We start from the raw sequence: 26,518 nt of genomic DNA, 5'->3' as shown, positions 1-26,518 counted from the left end.
TAGAGTATGCTTCTGGGGGTGTTTTTGTTGTGTGATTGTTTTTTCTAGTTCAAATTTTTAGTAATAGTTTTTAGAATGCTCTGGGGTCGCCAAATTCAGTAATCATGATTTAGATGCCTGATAAATAATGAAATTTTGTTCATTATTAGTTGTCTAAAACCTCCCTTTGGAAGGATGAAACAAATGGTGTGAGACTCATTATTTTTATTAATGAGAATAGACTCTTCATGTTTTATAAGGGGACTCATTTTAATTAGCATGTTGATTTGGGCATTGAAGTAAAGAGATGTTTTGTGATTTCCCTGTATAATTCATAAGAAGTCTCTAACCCAAACAACTCAGTGTTGATGGTTCTGTCCCTTCAGAAGCTCAAAAGTTAATCTGACAAGCTGTACCCTACAACTTCAGAAAAACGAAGTCTAGGAGTGTCTGTCATGGCTCAGCGGAAATGAATCTGACTAGGATCCATGAGTATTCAGGTTCCATCCCTGGCCTCACTCAGTGGGTTAAGGATCTGGCATTGCTATGAGCTGTGGTGTAGGTCACAGACATGGCTCGGATCTGGCATTGCTGTGGCTGTGACATAGGCCAGCGGCTACAGCTCTGATTTGACCCGTAGCCTGGGAACCTCCATATGCCTCGGGTGCCGCCCTAAAAAAAAAAAAAAAAATTGAATTAAAAATTTTTAAAAATGAATTATATATTATATGTAATTTAATTTTACCTCATCTACTTAAATATTTTTAGTCTTTATCAAATGAATAGTTCATTATTTACAAATTAAAATTCATGTATTTTTATGACATAATGGGCAAAATATCTTGTAACTTCTAATTTTTTTTTTTCATGTTTGATTCTTTCTTCTTCCTTTTAGGGTAGAGCCTGGATCAGAGTAGCACTCATGGAAAAACACTTATCTGAATACATCTCTACAGCTCTGAGAGACTTCAAAACAACCAGGTTTAAAAGTCCCTTTAATTTTCAAATACATATATTTTTAAGGATTCAACTGAAGACCTAGAACTAAAAATAGAATGAAAACTTGTTTTTAAACTATTCACCTGTTTTATTTCCTCCTTTTTGTTCTTCTCACATAAATCCACTGTTATCTCAGGAAAATGCAGTTTGTCAAGTAAACATATATCTACCTTGGTTTTCAAGCTTCACATTGTGCTTTGAATACCTTTTTTCTGAATAATTTCCGAGTCTTACTTTTTCAACACTTGAAGTTTCATCCTCTTCACAGACTTTTTCCTAACCATTTTGAAGAAAAGTCTAACTCTAAAATTGCTTTAACATTTTTTTCTTTGCACACAACATCTATTTCATTGCTTTTAAAGAATATAAATGAATCATTAATTTCTTTAATTCTTATATAGTATAATTATTGTTCAATTGTCTTTTTTTTTTTTTTTTTTTGTCTTTTCTAGGGCCGCACCCACAGCATATAGAGGTTCCCAGGCTAGGGGTGTGATCTGAGCCACAGCCACCGGCCTACACCAGGGCTGCAGCAACGCAGGATCCAAGCTGCGTCTGCAACCTACACCACAGCTTATGGCAACACTGGATCCTTAACCCACTGAGCAAGGTCAGGGATTGAACCCACAATTTCATGGTTCCTAGTCGGATTCGTTAACCACTGTGCCATGACAGGAACTCCTGTTCAATTATCTTTTAAGGGTGGTCTGTACAGTACTCTTCTTGGGTTGTATAGCCTTAAGGGATGGCACATTGTGCAAAACAAGACTTTATTTATTTTGCTTTTTAAGGCCGCACTTGTGGCATATGGAAGTTCCCAGGCTAGGGGTCGAATCAGAGTTGCAGCTGCCAGCCACAGCCACAGCTACTCAGGATCCCGGCCGAGCCTTCGACCTACACCACAACTCACAGCAACGCCAGATCCTTAACCCACTGAGAGAGGCCAGAGATTGAACCCCTATCCTCGTGGATTAATTTCTGCTCTGCCACAATGGGAACTCCCAAGACTTTATTAATTTTTTATGGTGGTAGTAAAAAAAGTTCATATTAGGACAACAGTGATTTCTACTCAACTCTGGTCTACTGACCTATGTTTATAGCTTTTGTTAAGGAAACCACTTTTTTTCCATTTCTAAAGTATTTATAAATGAAAATACTCAATAATTTCAGTACATCTTATATGTACTGTTGCGTATGGTAGCCACTAACCACATGCCACCATGTAAATTAAAAGTAAGATTAAATAGGCGTTCCCACTCTGGCACAATGGGATTGATGGTGTCAAAGAAGTGGGTTCAATCCATAGCCCAGCACAGTGGGTTAGGGATCTGGCATTGCTGCAGCTGTGGAGTAGGTTACAACTTTGGCTTGGATTCAGTCCCTGGCCCGGGGTGGCTAAAAAGGAAAAGAAAAAAGATTAAATAAAATTACTGATTCAGTTCTTCAGTTGTTTTATCACATTTTAGATGTTCACTGGCCCGGGGTGGCTAATGAGTACCAAACTGGACAGCACACATATAGCACACATATAGAACACATATAGAACATGCAGCAGCAGGTTCTATCAGACAGCCCGGCCTTAAGCAGTTTTAAATTACCATACTTATTTCTATGTCATTAGTCATTTTTCTGAAAGAAAAGCAGATAATAACAACTCTAAACCAGTTTGACAGAGAAAATCCGACATGTATATATATATACACACACACACACACACACACACACACATAAATCATATGACAACTTAATTTCCATGTCCGATGTCATATTTGACATTTTGGATTGTAAGAAAATCTGGGCCTTTATTATGACTCCTTTTTTTTTTTTTTTTTAGCTAACTAGTTGGCACAAATAATAGCTTTATTTAATTGTCTCTGTTTTTAGGTAATAATAAATTTTTTATTTGGAAGATACAAAGAAAAAAATGGTCATGATTATCAATTTGACCAGGATATAAAGATTTTTAACTAAAAGAAGTGTTTGCATAAAGTGAATCTGATATATGCTTATTGAAGTCTTTTCAAGCAGTATACCACTCTTGAGATATTTCAAAAAATGGACAGTGAGGTGATGATAAACTCTGAGACATTTGAAATAAACCTTTTGCAATGAAACATTTTTTCTTTTATTTATCATCACTAGTAAATATATTTAATTATGAAAGATACTGAATATTGAAGATAGTAAGGCTTTAAAAATAAAAGTATCAGAATCTCATAAAACAAACCCAAAAGTCCTAAATTCGTGAAATCAAACCAAGTTTATACAGTGATTATCTTCTGTACAATAACAAGATTGCATTAAATTTATGATAGTCTTTTCTAAATAGAAATGAAAGCATTAATAATCTCTCTAAGTTGTTGGTCTTGTTTCTTATTTTATACAGTTGGGTGGAAATAATACTTGAGTAGACTGTTTTTAGAGTGAGTAGTTTAAAATTTTTAAGGGAAATTCTTTTTGGAAAAAAAGGAAGTGAATCAGCTCTAAAAAATGTCCATTAAGTTAAAATATTCTTGTAACAATATATAAATATATATTATCCAAACCTGTACTCCCCTCTCATACTGCTCATTTCCATGTTCTACTTCATCAGCAAATTTCTCAAAAGTCTTATACACACTGTTACCTTAGAGTTACTCCTTGTTCTTGTCCAGCTTCTACCTCTCAGCATGCCACCAAAGAAAAGAATCCCAGTAATCCACAGCTACCAAAACTTAACAGACATTTCTCTGACAGCATGGTACTCTGTTGTCTGGCTAAAATAGTTGAAAACTTCCTCTTTTTTTGAGAAACCCCTTTGCTTTTAACCAATATAACATTCCCTGACTTTTCTTTCTCCTTCTAAAATTGCTCTTTTTGAGGATTCTTTTTCTCTTCATAGCTTCTAGCTATCAGTATTCCCTGAACTCAGTCCTCCATTGTCTGATCTTCTTTTTCTCTCTTGTTAGAATTTCATCCATCTCCCCAGAGCTTTAACTACCATCTGTATGGTCGTGAGACCACATTTTTTTTTTTTTTTTTTGAAGATGGAGAATATCTTTATTATGCCGGCGGGTCCACAGGGAATCACTTCCCAATCATGGACCCAGAACAAAAAAGGGGAGATAGATACATTTATAGTGCTTGCTTACATATGATACCACATTTAAATCTCTCACTAAATAATTCAGATTTCTTGATTTTTTTTTTCCCCTTTAACTCTGCTTATTTACCTCCTCCTAATCAGATGGTTTCACTGCCTTACCCACGTGGCTGATGAAATCAAAATCTAAAATTCATATTTGACTCTTCTTTCTCTTTCAGTCTGTATAGTCATTCCATTAGAAAGTCTTTTCAATCGTATCTCCAAAATCTATCATGAATATACCCATTTACTTTCATCACCATGACTAGGACAGTAAGGCGTACCTCTCTCATTGCTTGCCTACACTGCCCAGCTTCCAACCAGTCTTCTTAAAAGTAAAAGAGATCCTGTCAATTCCCACATTTAAACATTGAAATTGTTTCTTATTACTTTAGCCAGCAGGCTCTGTGAAACACATCTCCTGGTTTCACCACTTTCTAGCTGTGGAATCTTGAGCAAATTGCTTACTCCCTCCATGGCATAACATTTGATGGTAAAGTTAAAGAAGATAATTCATGTAAAGCCCTTACAGCTATGCCTCGTACTTGATAAATGTTCACAGTCATTATTAATGCTGTATGGCCTACAAAGCCCTGTGTGATCAAACTTGTGTGGGCCTAAGGTCTCAGGCTAAACATTTGAGAATGTCTTTCTTAATGACTTTCTTCAAAGTTGGATTCTCCTTTAATTTTTCTATACCTCAATACCAATTTATTTATTTTATACTAATCATCTCTAATCATCTTTTTCTTTGTTGCCTGTCCTCTCCCCTAGACTATAAGGTCCATCAGGAGGAGTCTTTACCTTGTTCACCACTTTATCTGGTACATCTGTTCTTGCTACATTATGTATTTGTTGATAAAATGATTAAACAATCTCACATTCTCAGCAAGACTTTTTTGGATATTTATTTTTTTGCCAGTTTTTCATTTTGATTCAGTTTGACTTTGAATAGAATAGAACATTTCTTTTAATGCTGTAATTTGTTTTGTATGTCAGGAGGGAGAATTTTATCTCCTCCCTTAAGTTTCTTATTTAAAGACTAAATTGGAGAAGAAAACAAGAATGTAGATGATGAAATTTTTTTGGTTTATAAGTGCCTTCATATTTTAATATTGCACTTTTAGTGTGTAAAATCACTTCTGACTCTCAAAAGAGGAAATTCTGAAGCATGATATTGTGCAGTATCAACACAATCTATTCTGGTAGTTTACTTTGGATCCCATCCAAAGAATATTTGTAATTGAAGACCTGAAAGGCCTTATAATAGTCTTAGAGAATGAATACAAAGGATAGCATTATAGAGACATTTTTCAGTTGGAATTAAATTATATGTGGTAAAAGAAGCATTATTCTTATTAGGGTATTATTTTAATTACTTTTCTAGTTTCTAATGTTTTTCTGCTCAACATACAAGTAATTGGAAAGAATATACCTAATAGAAAGTGGAGGCTTTTCTTCCAGATCACAGTAATGTCATATGGTTGTTCACAATTTGCCTTTGTTTCTAAAATACAAAACTTCTTTAAAGATATAGTCTACTGTGTAAATCTTTAAATAGAAGTTTTTAATATATTTTTAACCTTGGTACTTTCAATATTTATAATACATTTTTTCAAGTCACTATACTTGGTTAGATCCTTCTCATAAAAATGCTGTCTTTAGAACAAAAAATATTTTCAGTGAAAGAAAGGAAATTTTTTTTTAGTGTATACCTTACTATTATTGGATTAGTCATCTTGGGCTTTGCTCTTGGCCCATTGATTACATAATCTTGGTTATATAAGCAAACTTATGTTCCAGTTTTTCTTTGAGGTAAAATGAAGAGGTTGAAAACTTACAGCCTTTAAAAGTCTTTGAAAGTACTCATAATCAAATTTTCAGTCAAATTATTGATATGTCAGTTTGAGGGAATAAAAAATGAATTTTTCCTCATAGCATCTGCCTTTTTAATGTACATGAATGTCTTAAGTCTTTAAGTGATAAAAATGTCTTTCTGATCAGTTCAGTATTCTTTTAAATACTGAATTAAGTTTTTTTTTTTGTTTGTTTTTTTTTGTTTTTAGGGCCGCAGGTGTGGCAAATGGAAGTTCCCAGGCTAGCGGTGGAATTGGAGCTACAGCAGCCAGCCCACACCACAGCCACAGCAATGCATGATCCGAGCCTTATCTGCAACCTACACTGCAGCTCATGGCAATGCAGGATCCTTAACTCACTGAGCAGGGCCAAGGATCAAACCTTCGTCCTCATGGATGCTAGTCAGGTTCACTTCCGCTGAGCCACAACGGGAACTCACTGAAATAAGTTTTTTTTAAAATCCATTATCTCAAACTTAGAAGTACATTTACTTAATGTTCAGCATAGGGTGGACAGTTCTCTTAACTATCCTATCCTCTTCTATTTGTCCTCTTCTCCCCTCTGTTGCAGTAAAGACTGCTGTATTAAATCAAGTCTGTGCAATATTGTTTCAGTTTCTCATATAGCAAGCACTTCACTTATATTGGTTAGCTTTAAAATATCAGTAGTAAGACAAAAGCCAAAAGAAAAATCATTAGAACAATATAACAAACATATAAGTGACCTTTAGGTTTAAAAAGATGTCTAAAAACCAGTTTGGGTTTAAGTATTCATTAGTAGTTCCTCATATAATATTGACAGTAGGAAACAAGCAAGAATCATTTTAATCTCTTAGAAGGTACTGTTAAACGTGGTGGGGTTAAGGCAAATAAAAGTAGGTCTTTTCTTGGAGTTCCCTCTGTGGTATTGCATGATCCAGCTTGTCTCTGTGGAAGTGCCAATTGCTGTAGTTGCAGCCTAAGTCACACCAGCTTGGATTCCTTCCTTGGCCTGGGAACTTCTATATGCCGCAGGGACAGCTGAAAAAGAAAAAATAATAAAAATTTTAGAAATGAATGAAAGTAGACTTTTTCTTATATAGGAAATTACTAGGAATAATGGGTGATTACCCATGTCAGAAGTCAGGAAAAAAAAAAAAATATATATATATATATGTGTGTCCTATAGAATTTGGTGTTCTAGGATCATTGAAATCATAGTTCTTCAAGGAGTTGATAAAATAATCTGTCAACAACCATTTCAGCCCTTGGAGCAGGGACAGAATCTCAGATATATAGATTTGTCTAAATATCTTTACTTTTTGTAGAATACCTTATTTGAATATGTAGAAATTCCTTCCATTTAGGCTGGAAATTTTAATTTTCCTCCTTTATATAAATGAATAAAAGCATTTTCTGTATTTCCAAGGGCAGAGAAAACATCTAATCGAAGCTAATTTTCCCACAATGTTTGTTTCCAGGCTGACATCTATCGGAGAGTAAATAGTCGTCTCTAATTTTCCTTTGTACCTTTTATTCATTTAAAATTCCTTAAGGACCATAACAGAGGTTAAATTCTCTTTAAATATTTTTGTTTTACAAGAAGTATTATGGTTAATAGAAAATATATAGGAATTCCCACTGTGACACAGCAGGATAAGGATCCAGCATGGTTGCTACAGAGGCATGGGTTCAATCCCAGCCTGGCACAGTAGGTTAAGGAACCGCATTGTTGCAGCTGCAGCTCAGACTCAATCCCTGGCCCTGGAACTTTGTTATTGCAGCAGATGCAGCCAAAAAAAAAAAAAAAAGAAAAGAAATAAATTATATAGAACTTAAAGTAAGAAGAATTCAGTTTCTTCCTTAAGCAGTTAGTCAACATATGCTTGGGCAAATTGTTTTAACTCAACTCTTTTCTTGATGGTGAATTTGAAATGAGTGACACTTCTTTCTGCTTTTACTTCGTGGGCTTTGCAAGTATCAAATATGACTGTAAAGGTATTTGGTAAACAGTGAACTATTCAAAATCAGTGATAGGATCATGAGCATATAAGCTTTATATATGCAGCCTTTATAAACCCATGAATATGGAAAAGAACAAGACAAATTTCATTTACTAGGATGTTTTCCTCTCAGGAATTCCCTTTGTGGCTCAGGGATAATTAATCCAGCTAGCATCAATGAGGACATAGGTTTCATTCCCTAGCCTTGCTAAATGGGTTGAGGTCCAGTGTTGCCATGAGCTGTGGTGTAGGTTGCAGGCATGGCTCAGATCTTGCTTTGCTGTGGTTGTGGTGTAGGCAGGCAGCTATAGCTCGGATTTGTCCTCTGGCTTGGGAACTTCCATATGCTGCAAGTGTGGCCCTTAAAAGAAAAAAAATTTTAATTTTAAAAAAAGATGTTTTCCTCTTAGTTAGGGAGGTGTCCTTTTGATATAGAGTGATTTTCACTGCCTATGTGTAATATAGTTATAACCATTTAATTGCCCATTATTGAACATAAACTAGTTTTTGCTTAGTATTATTTGTAAAAAGTAGATTCAGTGATCTTACATTCTTTTGTGGAAAAAAATACCTTAAGCCCATATTAAATGATATTTTCCCAAAATGTTTATTTAAAATATTTTAAAATAAAATTTACTTTTTTTTTTTCCCAGTCTTTTTAGGGCCACACCCACAGCATATGGAAGTTCCTAGGCTAGGGGTCTAATCAGAGCTATAGCTGCTGGCCTACTTCATAGCCACAGCAATTCCAGATCCAAGCTGCATCTGTGACCTACACCACCACTCACAGCAAACGCTGGATCCTTAACTCACTGAGTGAGGCCCCGGGATGAAACCTTTGTCCTCATGGATACTAGTCAGGCTTGTTACCGCTGAGCCACAATGGGAACTCCTAAAATAAAACTTTAGTATTTTAAAAACTAACATTAACTAACATTAACCAAAACAGAAGGCTTTACAGGAATTAGCATCCTCATTTTGTAAAAGATACAATGGATACTTCCTCATATGCAGCCACCTTGGTAGTCCACCTGCCCTATTGGTATTGCAGTGTTGAAGGCTAGCATAAATTACTGTTTATCACACCTTCCTAATTTTTAATTTGGTTAATAACCCTTGGAATTAAAGGAAAACAGAATGTATGTTTGTGTTTGTTGTGTGTGTAGAACAGTAGTTAATACCATTTTGAAAATAGACCAGTATAAATGATTATGAATTTGACACCTCTTAGTTTGCATTTACACTGCTCCATTCAGGGTAAAATGCTAGACACTCTAGGCCCATTGAATGAGTCGCTTTGGACATTCATTTTAAGAAAGGTGGAAACACTTAAAATGATATTTTTTGTTACAGTGGTAGTTTTTTCCTCCTCAGATATCTACAAGACTTGAGTGATCCAAGTACGTTTTTGTTTTGACAAATTAAATTTAGTTCTTTCTACTTTAGTTTGGGCTCTAAATAATTTTTGTGGATGAAAATTCAGTCTATTTTTAATATTTATATATTCATTTCATTTTTTAGGAGATTTTATGAAGATGGAGCAATTGTCTTGGGTGAGGAAGCAAATATGCTTGCTGGCATGTTGCTTGGACTCAATGCTATTGATTTCAGGTACTTTAAGAGTATATATTCTGATTTAATATAATCTTATTGTTTCAGTTTTCTGAGTAAAGCACACAATTGGATATTAATTTGATTTATGTTGTTCCCTTTTGACTCACATCAGTTTTCAGAATATGTTTTTTCTCAAAAAAGAGACTGTCTCAAACTTAAGGAGTTAACTGATAGGATAGCTCTCTAGTTTGGATAAAAGGAAAGCTTGGACCACATCCCCCAAGCTGAAAAATCATGTACTCTGGTTGCACTGAAGGAAGGTTTTGGATCTTATCTCTTAGTATTTTTCAAATATTGCTTTAAAATGAAAAAGAAATACACTAAAAGTAGATTTAAAGCCAGAAAGATTTTCATTATCTCATGTGTTGAGATAAAGATCTTGACAGGCTCTCTTGGATGTCTTAGATCTCTTGTTATGTATCTGGAGCATTAAAACAATTGTTAATATTTGCTTTCATTATCAACAAGATGAATTGATTCAAGACTAAAAGTGCAAGTGCTAAAAATGAACATTGTAGGAAGTTTCTGTTGTGGCTCAGTGGGTTACGAACCCAACTTGTATCTTGAGGATGAGAGTTCAATCCTAGGCCTTATTCAGTGGGTTTGGTGCCATGAGCTGTGGTGTAGGTCACAGATGTGGCTCAAATCCTGTGTTGCTGTGGCTGTGGCTGTAGCTGTGATGTAGGGCCGGCAGCTGCAGCTCTAGACCCCTAGCCTGGGAACTTGCATGTGCTGCAGATGTGGCCCTAAAAAGCAAAAAAAGAAAAAAAAAGTGAACATTGTAAATTCTTTTTAAGTTGATGGAAGCATCCTTTTGCACTTTTTTTTTGTTTTGTTTTGTTTTTTTTGCTTTTTACCTTTTCTTGAGCCGCTCCCGAGGCACATAGAGGTTCCCAGGCTAGGGGTCTAATCGGAGCTGTAGCCACTGGCCTACGCCAGAGCCACAGCAGCTTGGGATCTGAGCCGCATCTGCGACCCATACCACAGCTCATGGCAATGCCTCATGGTTCCTAGTTGGATTCTTTAACCACTGCGCCATGACGGGAACTCTGCTTTTGCACTTTTTTAATTGATCCAACAGGTTATATTAAACTAAAAGTGAAAGGTTTGTCTATAACAAGAACTGAAATATAAGAATGAAGGAAGTAGTATATTTTTATTGAAATATATCACTTAAAAATCCAATAATATTTACAAAATAAGTATAAAACAAATGAAAATATGCTTTTAGGTCATGAATTAAAAATAATGCTACCTATTTTCACTGAGGTTACCTTTTTCTAGTAAATTACTTCCTTTCCAAAACATGTTTCACTTTATAACTTTGCATTGTTTAAAATTTGATAAAATGGTTAGGTTAATTAGCTTAATTGTTTAAAATGAACATGATAGATGCAGTAAAGTGGGGTTTGGTTAATTAACGTAATTGTTAAGGATGCACATGATAAATGCAGTTAATTTTTTGGTTGGAAAAAATGGGATAATTATCTAAACTCTTGGTTTATTACAATTTATTGCTTCCGTATGCAGAGCAAATGTCTTAAAATATACCTTGGTAATGTATCTATAAATGAAGGAAAGCCCATATCAAATGTTGCCACTTTGATTCACTCCTTATTCAGGTCTGGAAAAAATACTTATATACCCTTAATGTTAATATATTACAACAAGTATTTCAGTAGGCAAACTTTCCAAAGAAACCAGAAGGTAGTAGTATTCATATATGAGTTTTTTTCTTTGAAATATCAACTTGTATCTTATATTCATGTGCTTATCTTTTTAAAAAGATGTATTTTTTCTTTTAACAATGAAGTAACTACCTTTCTAAAAAATTCAATTGGCGTTCCCTTTGTGGCTCAGTGGGTTGAAAACCCAACACTGTCTGTCTGAGGATGTGGGTTGATCCCCAGCCTGGCTCAGTGGATTGAGGATCCAGCATTACCACAAGCTGCAGCATAGGTGACAGATGCAGCTCAGATCTAGTCTTGCCATGGCTGTGGTGTAGGCCTCACCTGCAGCTCCAATTTGACCCCTAGCCTGGGAACTTCCATTTGCCTCAGATGTGGCCATACAAAGAAGAAAAGAAAAAAGAAAAAATTCAGTTGGATATAGCATTATATAGAGCAAAGATTACTGGATTGGGGGACCAGGAGATCCTGAGTTTCTTTACTGGGATCACAACTTTGGGCAAGTCACTTAACCTTTTTCCTGTCTCCATGGCTTCAAAAAGGATTGACTGTACTATAGAAAATGTTTAGTGTTCTTTTTAGGTATAAGATCCAACTTTCTTACCTATTGAGATAGTTTAGGAAAAAAACTTTCATTTTCTAATTAGTCACATCTCTTTAGGAGATACTCAGTGTCACCTGAGAATTTGTATGTAAATGTGATCAAATTTGAAATTTGAAAATTCTCTAGTGACATCTTGAGTCTATTGAAAACCAAGATAGTATGAAATAAGTAAAACAGTGCTTGAACAGATTTCTCAGTAAATTTACTTTGCATGATATATAACAGTGTTATACACTTACACAAGCCTTTGTCATTGTTATTGAAGGTAGAATATCTTTATTGAGGTGTTTATTTGTAGCAAGTCACATTTAAATTACAAATAAAAAATTCACCTGCAATTTGATGAAACAAATGTCTCTAGCAAGAGATTGTTTATAATGCTTTAATTTAAAATTTCATGTTTTAATATATTTATTGTCTATTGTCCTAGCTTCTGCCTAAAGGGAGGATTGGATGGCAACTTTCCTGCTGTAATAGACTATACACCGTATTTAAAGTTTACCCAAAGGTACTTTACATTTTGAGACGTTATTGATATCTTAATTTATAATTGAATGTCTTTTGCAATATATTCATCTGATTAAGATTACTTCCTTCGGGAATTCCTGCCATGGCTCAGTGGAAATGAATCCAACTAGTATCCATGGGAATGCACATTTGATTCCTGGCCTCTCAGTGGGTAGGGGATCCAGGGTTGCTGTAAGCTGTGGTGTAGGTCACAGACCCGGCTTGGATCCCATGTTGCTGTGTCTGTGGCGTAGGCCAGCAGCTGTATGTAGTTCTAATTCAGCCCTTAGCCTGGAAACTTCCATGTCGGGGGTGTGGCCCTAAAAAGAAAAAAAAGGACTGTTCTCTTACTTTCTTCTAAAACATTTATTTTCAGTATCAGAAATTATTCAAAAATGTAAACTCCATTGCATTTTTAGTATATATGTAAATATACATTTTTTACTTAATTTTAATCCCAGAATAAATGGTTTTTAGGAAATTCCCTTGCATTGCAGTGGGTTAAGGATCTAGCATTGCTGCAGCTTTGGCTCAGGCTGCAGCTATGGTCTGCCCTGGGCTGGAAACCGACATAGTCCACTTTAAAAGCTCTGTAATAGTGCATTGAGATTTTAAAATTATAATTCATTATTTAAATTGTTGTTCATTTTATCACCATTTTGAAGGAAAGAATAATGAACATTTTTGGGCAAATGAAATTTCTTTTTGTTTCTGTTGTAAAATTTACAGTTGTTCAGGTAAGTACAATGAAAATTTTGGTGGCTCTTAAAGTTTGTTCTTATAGTTGTGTCATTTTATCGTATTACCATTATTGTGTGTTATGAATTTCCCACAATCTCATCAACATTGGAAATTAATCATATGAAATCTATAGATTTTCTGAAGATTTGCTTACATAATTGATTTCCTGAATAGAATAATGATCATTATATACTTAAAAGATGTTTTGATCAAGCCAAAGCTGTAAGGGAGAGAGTAAGAGAAAGTGAGTAATATACATATACACACACATGCTCATTTATTGAGTGCCTAATATAGGAACAAGAATTTTACTAGGTGCCAGGGATACATAGATGTGAAGACTATAGGAACTTTGTGAACTTCTAGAAAGGAATACAGTCCCTGTAACCAAGGTAATCACCATCTAGTGAGAGAGATACAATGATTTTAGAGCTAGAAGTGTGAAGATGTTTTAGATGATGAAAGAGAAGGAGGAAAAGAGTATTATGGTACCAAGATTTCTAACCTAGATAAGTGGATCCCTTGGGAAAAGGGCTAGTTCTATTACATTAGATCAAGAAATGAAATACACCGACAAACTCCCTTGAACATAACATGTTCAAAAATGTTTGAACAGCATAAATTATACTTTTTTAATAGCTATAGTGAATTTTATTTGATGTGTTCATCATAAGTTACATAACATCCCCTCACATGTGAACCTTTAGTCTGTATCCTTTTTTTAACTAAAAAATTCTAGAATGGATATCCTTATGGGTACTTTTGGGGAAAGGAAATTATCCTGTTTTGAGATATGTTGGATTATAGGACTCTTTGTGAAGATGATGCTAGTATAAATAATAGTAATACTATTTATTGAATATTTACTGTATAACAGGCATTGTTCTAAATGCTTTACTTCTATTAACCCACTAAGTGCATCGGAACATTGGGCTTCATATATCTTTTCAAATTATGATTTTCTCTAGATATATGCCCAAGAATGGGATTGATGGATGATATGATAGTTCTGTTTTTAGTCTTTTAAGGAACCTCCATACTTTTCTCCATAGTGGTTGTACCAATTTACATTACTACCCACAGAGTAGGAGGGTTCTCTTTTATCCACACCCTCTCCAGCATTTATTGTTGGTGGAGTTTTTGATGATGGCCATTCTGACCAGTATGAGGTGATACTTTAGTGTAATTTTGATTTGCGTTTCTGTAACAATTACTGATGTTGAGCATCTTTTCATGTGCTTGGTGCTCATCTGTATGTTGTCTTTGGAAAAATGTATTTAGATCTTCTGCCAGTTTTTCAGTTGGGTTGTTTGTTTTTTTGATATGAAACTGCATGAGACCTTTGTATAATTTAGAGGTTAATCCCTTATTGGTTGCTTCATTTGCAGATATTTTCTCTCTTTCTGTGAGTTGTCTTTTTGTTTTGGTTTCCTTTTCTGTAAAAAAGCTTTTAAGTTTAATTATTTCTCACTTGTTTATTTTTGGGTTTAGTTTCATTGCTCTGGGAGGTGGATCCAAAGAGATAATGCTGAAATTTATGTCAGAGAGTGTTCTGCCTGTGTTTTCCTCTAAGAGTTTTATAGTATCCAGTATTACATTTAGGTCTTTAGTCTATTTTGAGTTTATTTTTGTGTATGGTGTTAGAGAGTGTTCTAATTTCATTTTTTTGCAGTCCAGTTTTCCAGCACCACATACTGAAGAGAATTTTTCTCCATTGTGTGTTCTTGCCTCCTTTGCCATAGATTAATTGACCGTAGGTGCATGGATTTATTCCTGGGCTTTCTACCCTGTTCCACTGGTCTATAATTTTTTTATGCCAGTACCATAGTGGTTTGATGACTGTAGCTTTGTAGTATAGTCTGAAGTCAGGGAGCCTGACTTCTGATCCATTTTTCTTTCTTAGGATTGTCTTGGCTATTTGGGGTCCTTGGTGATTCTATACAAATTTACAATTTTTGTTCTAGTTCTCTGAAAAATGCCATTGGTCATTTGATGGGGATTGCATTGAATCTGTAGATTACCTTGGATATTATAGTCATTTTGACAATATTGATTCTTCCAATCCAAGAGTATGGTATATCTTTCCATCTGTTTGTGTCATCTTTAATTTCTTTCATCGGTATCTTTTTTTTTGCAATATGACATCAATTTTATTACATAAGTATATTAAAATATACATACACCATATACACTAAAGGGTGATGTTAAAAAAAATCTGGTTATGGAGTTCCCATCGTGGCACAGTGGTTAACAAATCCGACTAGGAACCATGAGGTTGTGGTTCGATCCCTGCCCTTGCTCAGTGGGTTAATGATTCGGTGTTGCCGAGAGCTGTGGTGTAGGTTGCAGACTCGGCTTGGATCCTGCATTGCTGTGGCTGTGGTGTAGGCCAGCGGCTACAGCTCCAATTTGACCCCTAGCCTGGGAACCGCCATATGCCGCAAGAGCGGCCCAAGAAAATGGCAAAAAGACAAAAAAAAAAAAAAAAAATCTGGTTATGGATTCCCTTCATTGCTCAGCAGTTAATGAGTCCAACTAGGATCCATGAGGATGTGGGTTTGATCCCTGGCCTCGCTCAGTGGGTTAAGGATATGGTGTTGTCATGGGCTGTGGTGTTGGTCACATACATGGCTCGGATCCCACGTTTCTGTGGCTGTGGCTTAGATCGGCAGCTGCAGCTCTGATTCAACCCTAGCCTGGGAAGCTCTGTATGCTGCAGGAGCAGCCAAAAAAAAAAACCTGGTTACATCAGAGTAATAAGATTACAGATGATTTATTTTCTTTATCTTGCTTTTTCTTTATTTTGTTCTTTAGGTTTTTTATGTTATAGTTGATTTACAATGTTCTGTCAATTTCTGTTGTAGAGCAAATGACCCAGTAATACAAATATATACATTATTTTTCTCATAATATCTTACATCATGTTCTATTACAACTGATTGGGTATAATTCCCCATGCTCTACAGCAGAACCTCATTGCTTATCCATTCCAAATGCAAGAGTTTGCATCTACTAACCCCAAACTCCCAATCCATCCCACTCCCTCCCCCTTGGCAACCACAAATCTGTTCTCTATGTTCATGAGTTTGATTCTATTCTATAGATAGGCTGTGCCATATTTTAGATTCCACATATAAGTGGTATCATATGATATTTGTCTTTCACTTTCTGACTGACTTCGGTTAGTATGGGACTCTCTAGTTCCATCCATGTTGCTGCAAATGGCATTATTTTGTTCTTTGTTATGGCTTAGTATTCCATTGTGTATATGTACTACATCTTCTTAATCCATTCATCTCTTGATGGACATTTAGGTTGTTTCCATGTTTTGGCTGTTGTGAATAGTGCTGCACTGAACATGCAGGTGCATGCGTCTTTTTCAAGGAGAGTTTTGTCCGGATATATGCCCAAGAGTGGGACTGCGGGGTCAAATGGTAGTTCTATGTATAGTTTTCTAAGGTACCTCCATACTGTTTTTCATAGTTCTTGGACCAACTTACATTCCCACCAACAGTGCAGGAGGGTTCCCTTTTCTCCACACCCTCTCCAGCAATTTGTTATTTGTTGACTTGTTACTGATGGCCATTCTGACTAGTGTGAGGTGGTACCTCATAGTAGTTTTGATTTGCATTTCTCTAATAATTAGTGATGTTGAACATTTTTTCATGTGCTTGTTGATCATCTGTATAACGTCTTTGGAGAAATGTCTGTTTAGGTCTTCTGCACATTTTTCAATTGGATTCTTTGTTTTTTACTGTTGAGTTGTATGAGTTGTTTGCATATTTTGGAGATTAAGCCATCGTTGGTTGCATTGTTTGAAACTATTTTCTCCCATTCTATAGTTTGTCCTTTTTTTTATGGTTCCCTTTGCTGTATGAAAGCTTGGAAGTTTGATTCAGTACCATTGGTTTATTTTTGCTTTAATTTTGGTTACTTTGGGAGACTGACCTAAGAAAACATTTGTATAGTTCATGTCAGAGAATGTTTTGCCTATGTTCTCTTCTAGGAGTTTGATGGTGTCTTGTCTTATGTTTAGGTCTTTAAGCCATGTTAAATTTATTATTTATGCATAGTGTGAAGGTATGTTCTGCTTTCATTGATTTACATGCAGCTGTCCAGGTTTCCCAGCACCACTTGCTGAAGAGACTGTCCTTTTCACATTTTATATTGTTGCTTCCTTTGTCAAAGATTAATTGATCATAGGTGTCTGGGTTTTTTTCCTGGGCTCTCTATTCCATTCCATTGGTCTCTATGTCTGTTTTTGTACCAGTACCACACTGTCTTGATTACTGTAGCTTTTTAATACTTTCTTGAACTCTAGGAGAGTCATGCCTCCTGTTTTTTTTGTTGTTTTTTTTTTTTTTTTTTCCCCTCCCTCAGGATTGCTTTTGCAATTCTGGGTCTCTTATGGTTCCAGATACATTTTTGGATTGTTTGTTTTAGTTCTGTGAAAAATGTCATGGGTAATTTAATAGGGATTGCATTGAATCTGTAGATTGTTTTGGGTAGTATGGCCATTTTAAAATATTAATTCTTCCAATCCAGGAGCATTGAATATCTTTCCAATTCTTTGAATCCTCTTTAATTTCCTTGATTAATGTTTTATAGTTCTCAGCATATAAGTCTTTCACATCCTTAGGTTCATTCCTAGGCGTTTAATTTTTGGGGGTGCAATTTTAAAAGGTAATGTATTTTTTATGTTCCTTTTCCTGTATTTCATTGTTAGTGTAGAGAAATGTGACTGATTTCTAAATGTTAATCTTGTATCCTGCTACTTTGCTGGATTCATTGATCAGTCCGAGTAGTTTTTGTGTGGAGTCCTTAGGGTTTTCTATGTATAGTATCATGTCATCTGCATAGAGTGACAATTTTACTTCTTTTCTTCCAATGTGGATACCTTTTATTTCTTTTGTTTGTCTGATTGCTGTGACTAGGACTTCCAGTACTATTTTGAATAACAGTGGTGAGAGTGGGCATCCTGGTCTTGTTCCAGATTTTAGCAGAAAGACTTTAACCTTCTCTTCATTGAGGATTATGTTGGCTGTGGGTTTGTCATAAGTGGTTTTGATTATGTTAAGGTATGGACCGTCTATACCCACTATGGTAAGAGTTTTTTGGACTTTTTTAGGGCTACATCCATGGCATATGGAGGATCCCAGGCTAGGGGTCCAATGAGAGCTATAGCTGCCGGCCTACACCACAGCCTTAGCAACACCAGATCTGAGCTGTGTCTGCGACTTACACCACAGCTCACAGCAACAACGGATCCTTAACCCACTGAGCAAGGCCAGGGATCAAACCCAGATCCTCATGCATCCTAGTCAGGTTCATTAACAGCTGAGCCATGTCAGGAATTCCTGCTTTGGTAAGAGTTTTTATCATGAATGGACGTTAGATTTTGTCAAATGCTTTTTCTACACCTGTTGAGATGATTATGTGGTTTCTGACTTTTCGTTTGTTAATGTGGTATATGATTGATTGATTTGTGAACCATCCTTGTGAACTTAGGATGAATCCCATTTGGTCACGGTCTTTTTTATATGTTGTTGGATTTGGTTGGCTAAAATTTTGTTGAGAATTTTTCCGTTTATATTCATCAAAGATATTGGCCTATAATTTTCTTTTTTGGTAGTGTCTTTGTCTCATTTTGGTCTTAGGGTGATGGCGGCTTCATAAAGTGGCTTTGGTAATGTTCCTTTTTCAATCTTTTGGAAAAGTTAATAAGAATGTGTGTAAGTTCTTCTTTGTGTGTTTGGTAGAATTTGCCTTTGAAGCCATCTCGTCCTGGACTTCTGTTTGTAGGGAATGTTTTTATTACATGTTAATTTTCACTTCTAGTCATCAGTCTGTTCAGTTGATGTATTTCTTCTTGATTCAGTTTTGGTGGGCTGTAAGTCTCTAGAAAGTTGTCCATTTCTTCTAGGTTGTCAAATTTGTTGACATATAATTGTTTGTAGTGTTCTCTTATGGTTTTTTGTATTTCTCCAGTATCCATTGAAATTTCTCTGTTTTCATTTCTTATTTTGTTTATTTGGGTTTTTTCTCTCCTCTTCTTGGTGAGTGGCCAGAGGTTCATCAATTTTGTTTACCCTTTCAAAGAACCAGCTCTTGGTTTTATTGATTTTTTTCTATTAATTTTTGACTCTCTATTTTATTGCTTTCTTCTGATCTTATTATTTCCTTCCTTCTGCTGACTTTAGGTTTTGTTTGTTCTTTTTCTAATTCTTTTAGGTGGTGGATTAAGTTGTCCATTTGAGATTTTTCTTCTTTTCTGAGGAAGGCCTGTGTCACTGTGAACATCCTTCTAAGAACTGCTTTTGTGGCATCCCATAGATTTTGAATGGTTGTGTTTTCATTATCATTTGTCTCAAGGTATTTTTTAATTTCCCTTTTTACTTCCTCATTGACCCATTGGTTTTTCAGTAGCATGTTGTTTAGTCACCATGTAGTCAGTCTTTTCTCATTTCTTTTCCTGTGGTTGATTTCTAGGTTCATGCCATTGTGGTCAGAGAAGATGCTTGAAATGATTTCTATACTCTTAAATTTGTTGAGGTTATTTTTGTGTCCCAGTGTGTGGTAAATCCTTGAAAATGTTCCATGTGTACTTGAAAAGAATGTATGTTCTGATTTTTTTTGGATGCAGTGTCCTGAAAATGTCAATAAAGTCTAACTTTTCCATTAAGTCATTTAGGATCTCTGTTGCGATATTGATTTTCTATCTAAAGGATCTGTCCATTGATGTGAGTGGGGTGTTAAAGTCTCCTACTGTTATTGTGTTCCCATCAATTTCTCCTTTTATATCTGTTGGTATTCATTATATGTATTTGGATGCTTCTATATTAGGCACATATATATTGATGATTGTAATATCCTCTTCTTGAATGGATCCTTTTACCATTAAATAATGTTCTTCTTTGTCTTTCTTTCTGGCCTTCGTTTTAAAGTCTATTTTGTCTGAAATGAGTATTGCAACCCCTGCTTTCCTGTCTTTCCCATTTGCATGAAATATCTTTTTCCATCCCTTCACTTTCAATTTATATGCGTCCTTTACCCTCAGGTGAGTCTCTTATATACAGCATATTGTAGGCTCTTGTTTTTTGATCCAGTTTGCCACTATGTATTTTGATTGGAGCATTCAGTCCATTAACATTTAAAGTAATTATTGATAAATATATATTTATTGCCATTTTAAACCTTGTTTTCCAGTTGGTTGAATGTTTCTCCTTTGTTCCTTTCTTTTTTTCATTGGATGATTTCCTTTATTTTATGCCTGTATGCTCTTCTTTTTAGTATTTGTGAATGTAATATTTGTTTCTTATTTGTGATTGACCTATTTTTCAAATATGTTAACCCCTTCCTATATCTGCTTGCTTTAGCCTGATAGTCATATAGGCTCAAATACATTATATTTTAAAAAGTGTAGATTTTTTTACTTTCCTTCCCCACATTTTATGACTTTGAAATCCTTTTTTAACATCTTCATGTTTATCCTTTCACTGGTCCTTGTGTTTATCATTGCTTTTACAATATTTTTTTTCTTTAAGATCTGTATAGTGGATTATTTAAGTGTTTGCTTTCCAACAGTGATTTCCTCCATCCTATTTCTTCTTACTTTTTTATTTAGAGGACCCCTTTCAGTATTTCTTTTAGAATGGGTTTAGTATTGCCATACTTTCTTAGTTTTTGCTTGTTGGACAAATTTTTTATTTCTTCTTTTATTTTGAATAATATTCTTGCTGGGTAGAGTATTCTAGGCTGCCTTTTTTTCCATTCACCTCATTAGTGAGCACTTAGGTTGTTCCTGTCTTGGCTGTTGTAAATAGTGCTGCTGTGAACATTGGAATGCATGTATCTTTTTGAATTAGAGTTTTCTCTGGATATATGCTCAGGAGTGGGATTGCAGTATCAGATGATAACTCTATTTTTAGTTTTTTAAGGAGCCTCTATACTGCTTTCCATAGTAGCTACACCAATTCACATTCCTACCAACAGTGTAGGAGGGTTCCCTTTTCTCCACACCTTCCCCAGCATTTATTGTTTATAGATTTTTTTGGTGATGGCCGTTCTGATCAATGTGAGGTGGTACCTCATTGTAGTTTGGATTTGCAGTTCTCTAATAATTAGTGATGATCATCCTTCATGTATCTATTAACCATCTGTGTGTCTTCTTTGGAGAAATGTCTATTCAGGGAGGACTTTGTATTGTTTTAACTGTAATTTTTTTTTTTTTGCTTTTTAGGTCCATTCTTATGGCATATGGAAGTTCTCAGGCTAGGGGTCCTATTGGAGCTACAGCTGATGGCCTACACCACAGCTACAGCAACATGGGATCCAAGCTGTGTCTGTGACCTACACCACACCTCACAGCAATGCCAGATCCTTAACCCACTGAGGGAGACCAGGGGTGGAACCTGCATCCTCATGATTCCCAGTCGGGTTTGTTAATTGCTGAGCCACAAAGGGAACTCCCTAAACATTTCATTCATAACATATGCTATTACCTTCCAAAATTTTAAGTCTGTCATTGATTTATTTAAAATACATAAAGTGGGCATCATTAGTAGTGTTTCATACTCTCAGTATTTGTTTACAGTTTTTCCATAGGTTAACTATTTTCTTTGTTTCTTCTTGGATCATTTTCTTGAATTACAGCCATTAGGAAGTTCTTTTAGTGAGAATTTGCTGGTACATCCCTCAAGTTTTAGTTTTCTGAAAATATACTTATATTGCTCTCTTTCTGTACATGCTATCCTAGCATAGCAGTTATTTTTTTTTTCTTAGCACTTTGAAAATCTTTAATCAGTATAATTTCTTGGGGAGTTCCCATTATGGCACAGCAGAAACGAACCCAACTAGTCTCCATGAGGAATCAGGTTCAATCCATGGCCTCACTTAGTGGGTCGGGGATCTGGTGTTGCTGTGAGCTGTGGTGCAGGTTGTAAACACAGCTTGGATCTGGCATTGCTGTGGCTGTGGTGTAGGCCGGCAGCTGCAGCTCTGATTGAACCCCTCGCCTGGGAACTTCCATAAGTCTCGGGTGTGGCCCTAAAAAGCAAAAAAAAAAAAAAATAATAATATATAAATATATATGTATATAATTTCTTCATATCTACCTCAATTTTACTAATTTCCACCTCAATTTCATCTAATTTTTTTACTCATTCATTTAAATTTTAATGTCAAATAACATCTAAAGTTCAATTGGCCTATTTTTAAAAGCTGGAACTTTATTATCAGCCACTGCTTTCTTTTCTCCAAGTTTACCCAAAGCCAAAAATGTGACAGGTGAATTTCCTTTGCTTGTGTGTTTGCTTATTGGTTTGTTTTGGGATCATTTACTGGGAACATCTCATCATGTCTGATTCAAATCAGCAATTTGCTTGGACCCCAGACTCAGGAACCCAACAGATGCTAACAAAGACCAGAGAGGATGAAATATATAATATCCTTCATTGATCCTTACCATAATTTCTACCATAATATCTATCTTAACCTTCAGATTTATAATTTCTGACCTGAAGTTCTTTTGGTTCATATTTTCTTGGTGTGTTTCCATCTTTTTAATTTAATTTTTTTTTGGCTGCACCTGCAGCATGTGGAAGTTCCTGGGCCAGTGATCGAGTCTGATCCACAGCAGTGACAATGCTAAATCACAAGCTGCTAGGCTACCAGGTAACTCCCATTTTTTTAATGTTAATTGTTCCTATTTATGTGTAACTTATAGACACCTTAATTATTGGCCCTTATTTGTCTTAATCAAAGCTGAGCACCTGACTTCTGGTTGTTGAGTTTAATTCATTTAAGGTTTTTATAATTTGTTTTGTATTAGTGCTTATTTTTTGTTTTGAATTTACTGGGGTACTTTTGGTTTTTTTGTTTGTTTGCTTGCTTTTTAAGCCTGCACCTACAGCATATGGGAGTGCCCAGGCTAGGGGTCAAATCGGAGCTACAGCTGCTGGCCACACACAGCCACAGCTGCACAACATGGGATCCAAGTCACGTCCATGACCTACACCACAGCTTATGGCAATACTGGATCCTTAACCCAGTGAGCTGGGCCAGGGATTGAACCTGCATCTTCATGGATTCTAGTCAGGTTCATTACCTCTAAGCCACAACTGGAACTCCTACTGTATTTTCTTATTTTGCTCCTCTGTTTGATAGAATAGAGTTTATTTGTGTACCTTGAAGGTTATATAAACTATGTTTATGCTCTTTTTCCTATATGTTAATGTCATTAATGATATTGTAAAATTTATTTTCCCTGTTCTTTTTTTCCTATATTTTTTTTCTGAACCAGACAGCCATCTTAGCACACTTTCCTCTCCATTTAGTTTCTCTTTTACTTTTTTCCCACCTTTTTCTGTATTCCTATACCATATTTATGTCATAAGGAATTTTAGATATGAATTGTAATGGCTATTCTCTCTACCTCACCTTCTTTTCCCCCAATAGAAAATGCACAGGCATGACTATTATCTTCTCTTTGTCAGAGCTGAGCTGATCTTGAACACTACCCTGATATTATTACCTGCTGACAGCAGACTGGAAGGCTCTTTTTTCTTTTTTATGGCTGAATCTGCAGCATGTGGAAATTCCCAGGCTACTGGTTGAATTGCAGCTGCAGCTGGGGCCTACGCCATAACCACAGCAACACTTGATCTTAGATACATTTGCAGCCTGCCACAGCTTGCAGCAATACTGGATCCTTAACCCATTGATTGAGGCCAGGGACTGAACCTGCATTCTCACAGAGACAACATTGGGTTCTTAACCTGCTGAACCACAACTGAAACTCCATGGAGGTGCTCTTTCTGCCTTGCAATAGAGATCGAACAGGTAGTGATCCATATGGGACAATGTAAAAAACCCAGCTAGAAAGCTCTTCACTGCACATGTGGCATTTCTGGTTCTCTTCTTTGGAAGTCTTTTCTTTCCTCAGGACATCCTCACAGTTTTTGTGTTAATGCCCTATATCTAAACCTTATTTGTCTTCTATATTGTAGTTGTTTAGTTAGTGCTAAATATTTTGGAGCTTGCTCACTAGTAGCTTGGAAATACAGAAGTATTTCTTAACAGTCAAAGTGAGGAGTTCTTGTTGTGGTGCAGCAGAAGTGAATCCACCTAGAATTCATGAGGATGAGGGTTTGATCCTGGCCTCACTCAATGGGATAAGTGTCTGGTGTTACCATGAGCTGTGGTGTAGGCTGGCAGCTGCAGCTCCGATTGGACCCCTAGCCTAGGAACTTCCATATCCCACAGACGTGGCCCTAAAATGCAAAAGTGGGAAAAAAAGTCAAAGTGAAGCATATTATGAACTTCATTTATTTTAAAAATTTTAATCTTCTCAGTTCTGATAGCATCAGCAGTGATGAGGAGGAGCTGAGGACTTTGGGAAGCAGTGGTAGTGAAAGCAGCACTCCGGAGAACGTTGGGCCACCTTTCATCATGGATGAGAATAGTTGGTTCAACAAGTGTAAGAGAGTTAAACAAAAATATCAACTAACCCTGGAACAGAAGGTATTTATCAGTTGTCAAAAGTCATTTAATTTAGTTTTAGTTACTGCCTTTGGACCATCACTACCAAAAGATCTTTTAGCTGAATATAAGTTTTGACCTATTGCTACTTCCTTTCTGTTCTTGGATTGTCTTCCTCTTAATTAAAAATCAGGACAAGTTTTAGGAGAGGCTTTTATTTGTTAAATTTTTTCTAATTTATGTTTTAATATAAAAATAAGTCATTCTGTATGCAATTTCATTTATATGTTTGAGATATTACTGTGATTAATTTTATGAAAGATTGATTTGTAAAAATGCAGTGATTGCCTAAGAAATTCCATGTATGCCTTTCACTCTTTTTTTAAAATCAGGTATTTTAGCAGCTCTTGTGTTTTAATCACTTTAGTAGTCAAAGTGGAATATATAACAAAATGGAATATAAACTCTATCATCTTGAGTTCTAACCTCTTCTTTTTTATTCTGATAGCTAGTTTCGCTCTACCCTTCCTTTCAAATATCATTATTCATAGATGTTCTTTATAGGGAAAGACCAATGGAATTAGCAGTAGAAATAAGAGAACAATAAAAAATACACCAAGGAAAATGGCTACAAAGAAAATTTACAAATATGAAGAGATTTTCTGTAGACAGAAACTACTAGTTAGGAAATATAAAGAAGATCCTGCTTACAGAAGCTATAAAAATATATGTAATGTATATGAAGAAAAATTTAATATCCTGTTAAAGAAAAATCCAGCAAGAAGTCAGATGAAGATAATCTGAACGTCTTAACATTGCAAAAATTTGAAAATTCTGAGTAGAATAAAGTTTTGAAAGAGTTTCATACAGAACTGCTTTCTCAAAGAATAGGAGCTAAGTACTGTAAACAAGGACAGGCCTAAAATCAAGAGAAATAAGTCATGAGCTAAAGCCACTGCAGGCTCCTGGGGTGGCAGTGAGGGGCCATTCCCTTAACTGAGCTACTTGTGTTTTAATATCACCAGGGGAGCAGCAGATCCAGGCCCACTATCATTCAAGATGGAAACTGAACCTAGAAGGCAGAAATGATATGCTAAATGCCAGAGTAAGCACAGAAATTGATAAATAGGAGTTCCCGTCATGGCTCAGTGGTTAATGAATCCGACTAGGAACCATGAGGTTGTGGTTCGATCCCTGCCCTTGCTCAGTGGGTTAAGGATTCAGCATTGCCATGAGCTGTGGTGTAGACTGCAGACGAGGCTCAGATCCCACGTTGCTGTGGCTCTGGTGTAGGCCAGCAGCTACAGCTCCAATTCGACCCCTAGCCTGGGAACCTCCATATGCCGGGGGGAGCAGCTCAAGAAAATGGCAAAAAGACAAAAAAAAAAAAAAAGAAGAAGAAGAAGAAATTGATAAATTAAAAAACAACAACAGCAATATTAATGAATAAGATGGGATGGCAGTGGTGTTCTGGAATATGTTTAACAACTAGCTTTTAATAGGTAATCAATAAGAACCTACTGTATAGCACAAGGAAATCTACTCAATAGTTTTTAATAACTTATATTGGAAAAAAGAATGGAGAATATATATATAATAATATATATACATATTCAATATGTATATAAAAACAATAGTTTTTAATAACTTATATTGGAAAATGTATATTCATATATACATATTCATATATGTATTAAAAACAATAGTTTTTAATAACATATTGGAAAAAAGAATGGAGAATATATATATTCATATATATACATATTCATATATGTATATATATGATTCACTTTGTTATACACCTGCAGCTAATACAACATTTAAGTCAACTATGGTTAAATAATTTTTTAAAAAAATAGATTTTGCTGAGGAAATAGATGAGCCCTGATTTGTAACATTTGCCGATTTATCCAGGATAGATACTCCCACCACGGCCACCTTAAAAT

At 35.5% G+C, this 26,518-nt stretch overlaps 1 protein-coding gene across 18 annotated transcripts in view; it reads left to right on the top strand.

Moving 5' to 3' along the window:
- RUNDC3B (RUN domain containing 3B) overlaps positions 1 to 26,518 on the top strand; it is a 294,945-nt gene that overhangs the window by 208,790 nt on the left and 59,637 nt on the right. For 9 of the 18 annotated variants that reach the window (XM_021102523.2, XM_021102518.2, XM_021102522.2 and 6 more), the window contains 4 exons: positions 875 to 960; positions 9,462 to 9,551; positions 12,277 to 12,354; positions 24,446 to 24,614. In XM_021102523.2, the coding sequence (XP_020958182.1) occupies positions 875 to 960; positions 9,462 to 9,551; positions 12,277 to 12,354; positions 24,446 to 24,614 (423 nt within the window). The remainder of the gene's footprint in view (positions 1 to 874; positions 961 to 9,461; positions 9,552 to 12,276; positions 12,355 to 24,445; positions 24,615 to 26,518) is intronic. The other 9 variants (XR_014815985.1, XR_014815984.1, XR_014815983.1 and 6 more) reach the window with 2 other exon arrangements.

The sequence above is a fragment of the Sus scrofa genome, chromosome 9 (genome assembly GCF_054392235.1).
Source record: "Sus scrofa isolate SSC_HxYL_T2T_F1_AM1 chromosome 9, Sscrofa_HxYL_maternal_Yorkshire_Landrace_v2.0, whole genome shotgun sequence".
NCBI lineage: Eukaryota > Metazoa > Chordata > Mammalia > Artiodactyla > Suidae > Sus > Sus scrofa.
The sequence above is the reverse complement of the archived record's forward strand: the minus strand, read 5'-3'. Positions and strand labels throughout refer to the sequence as shown.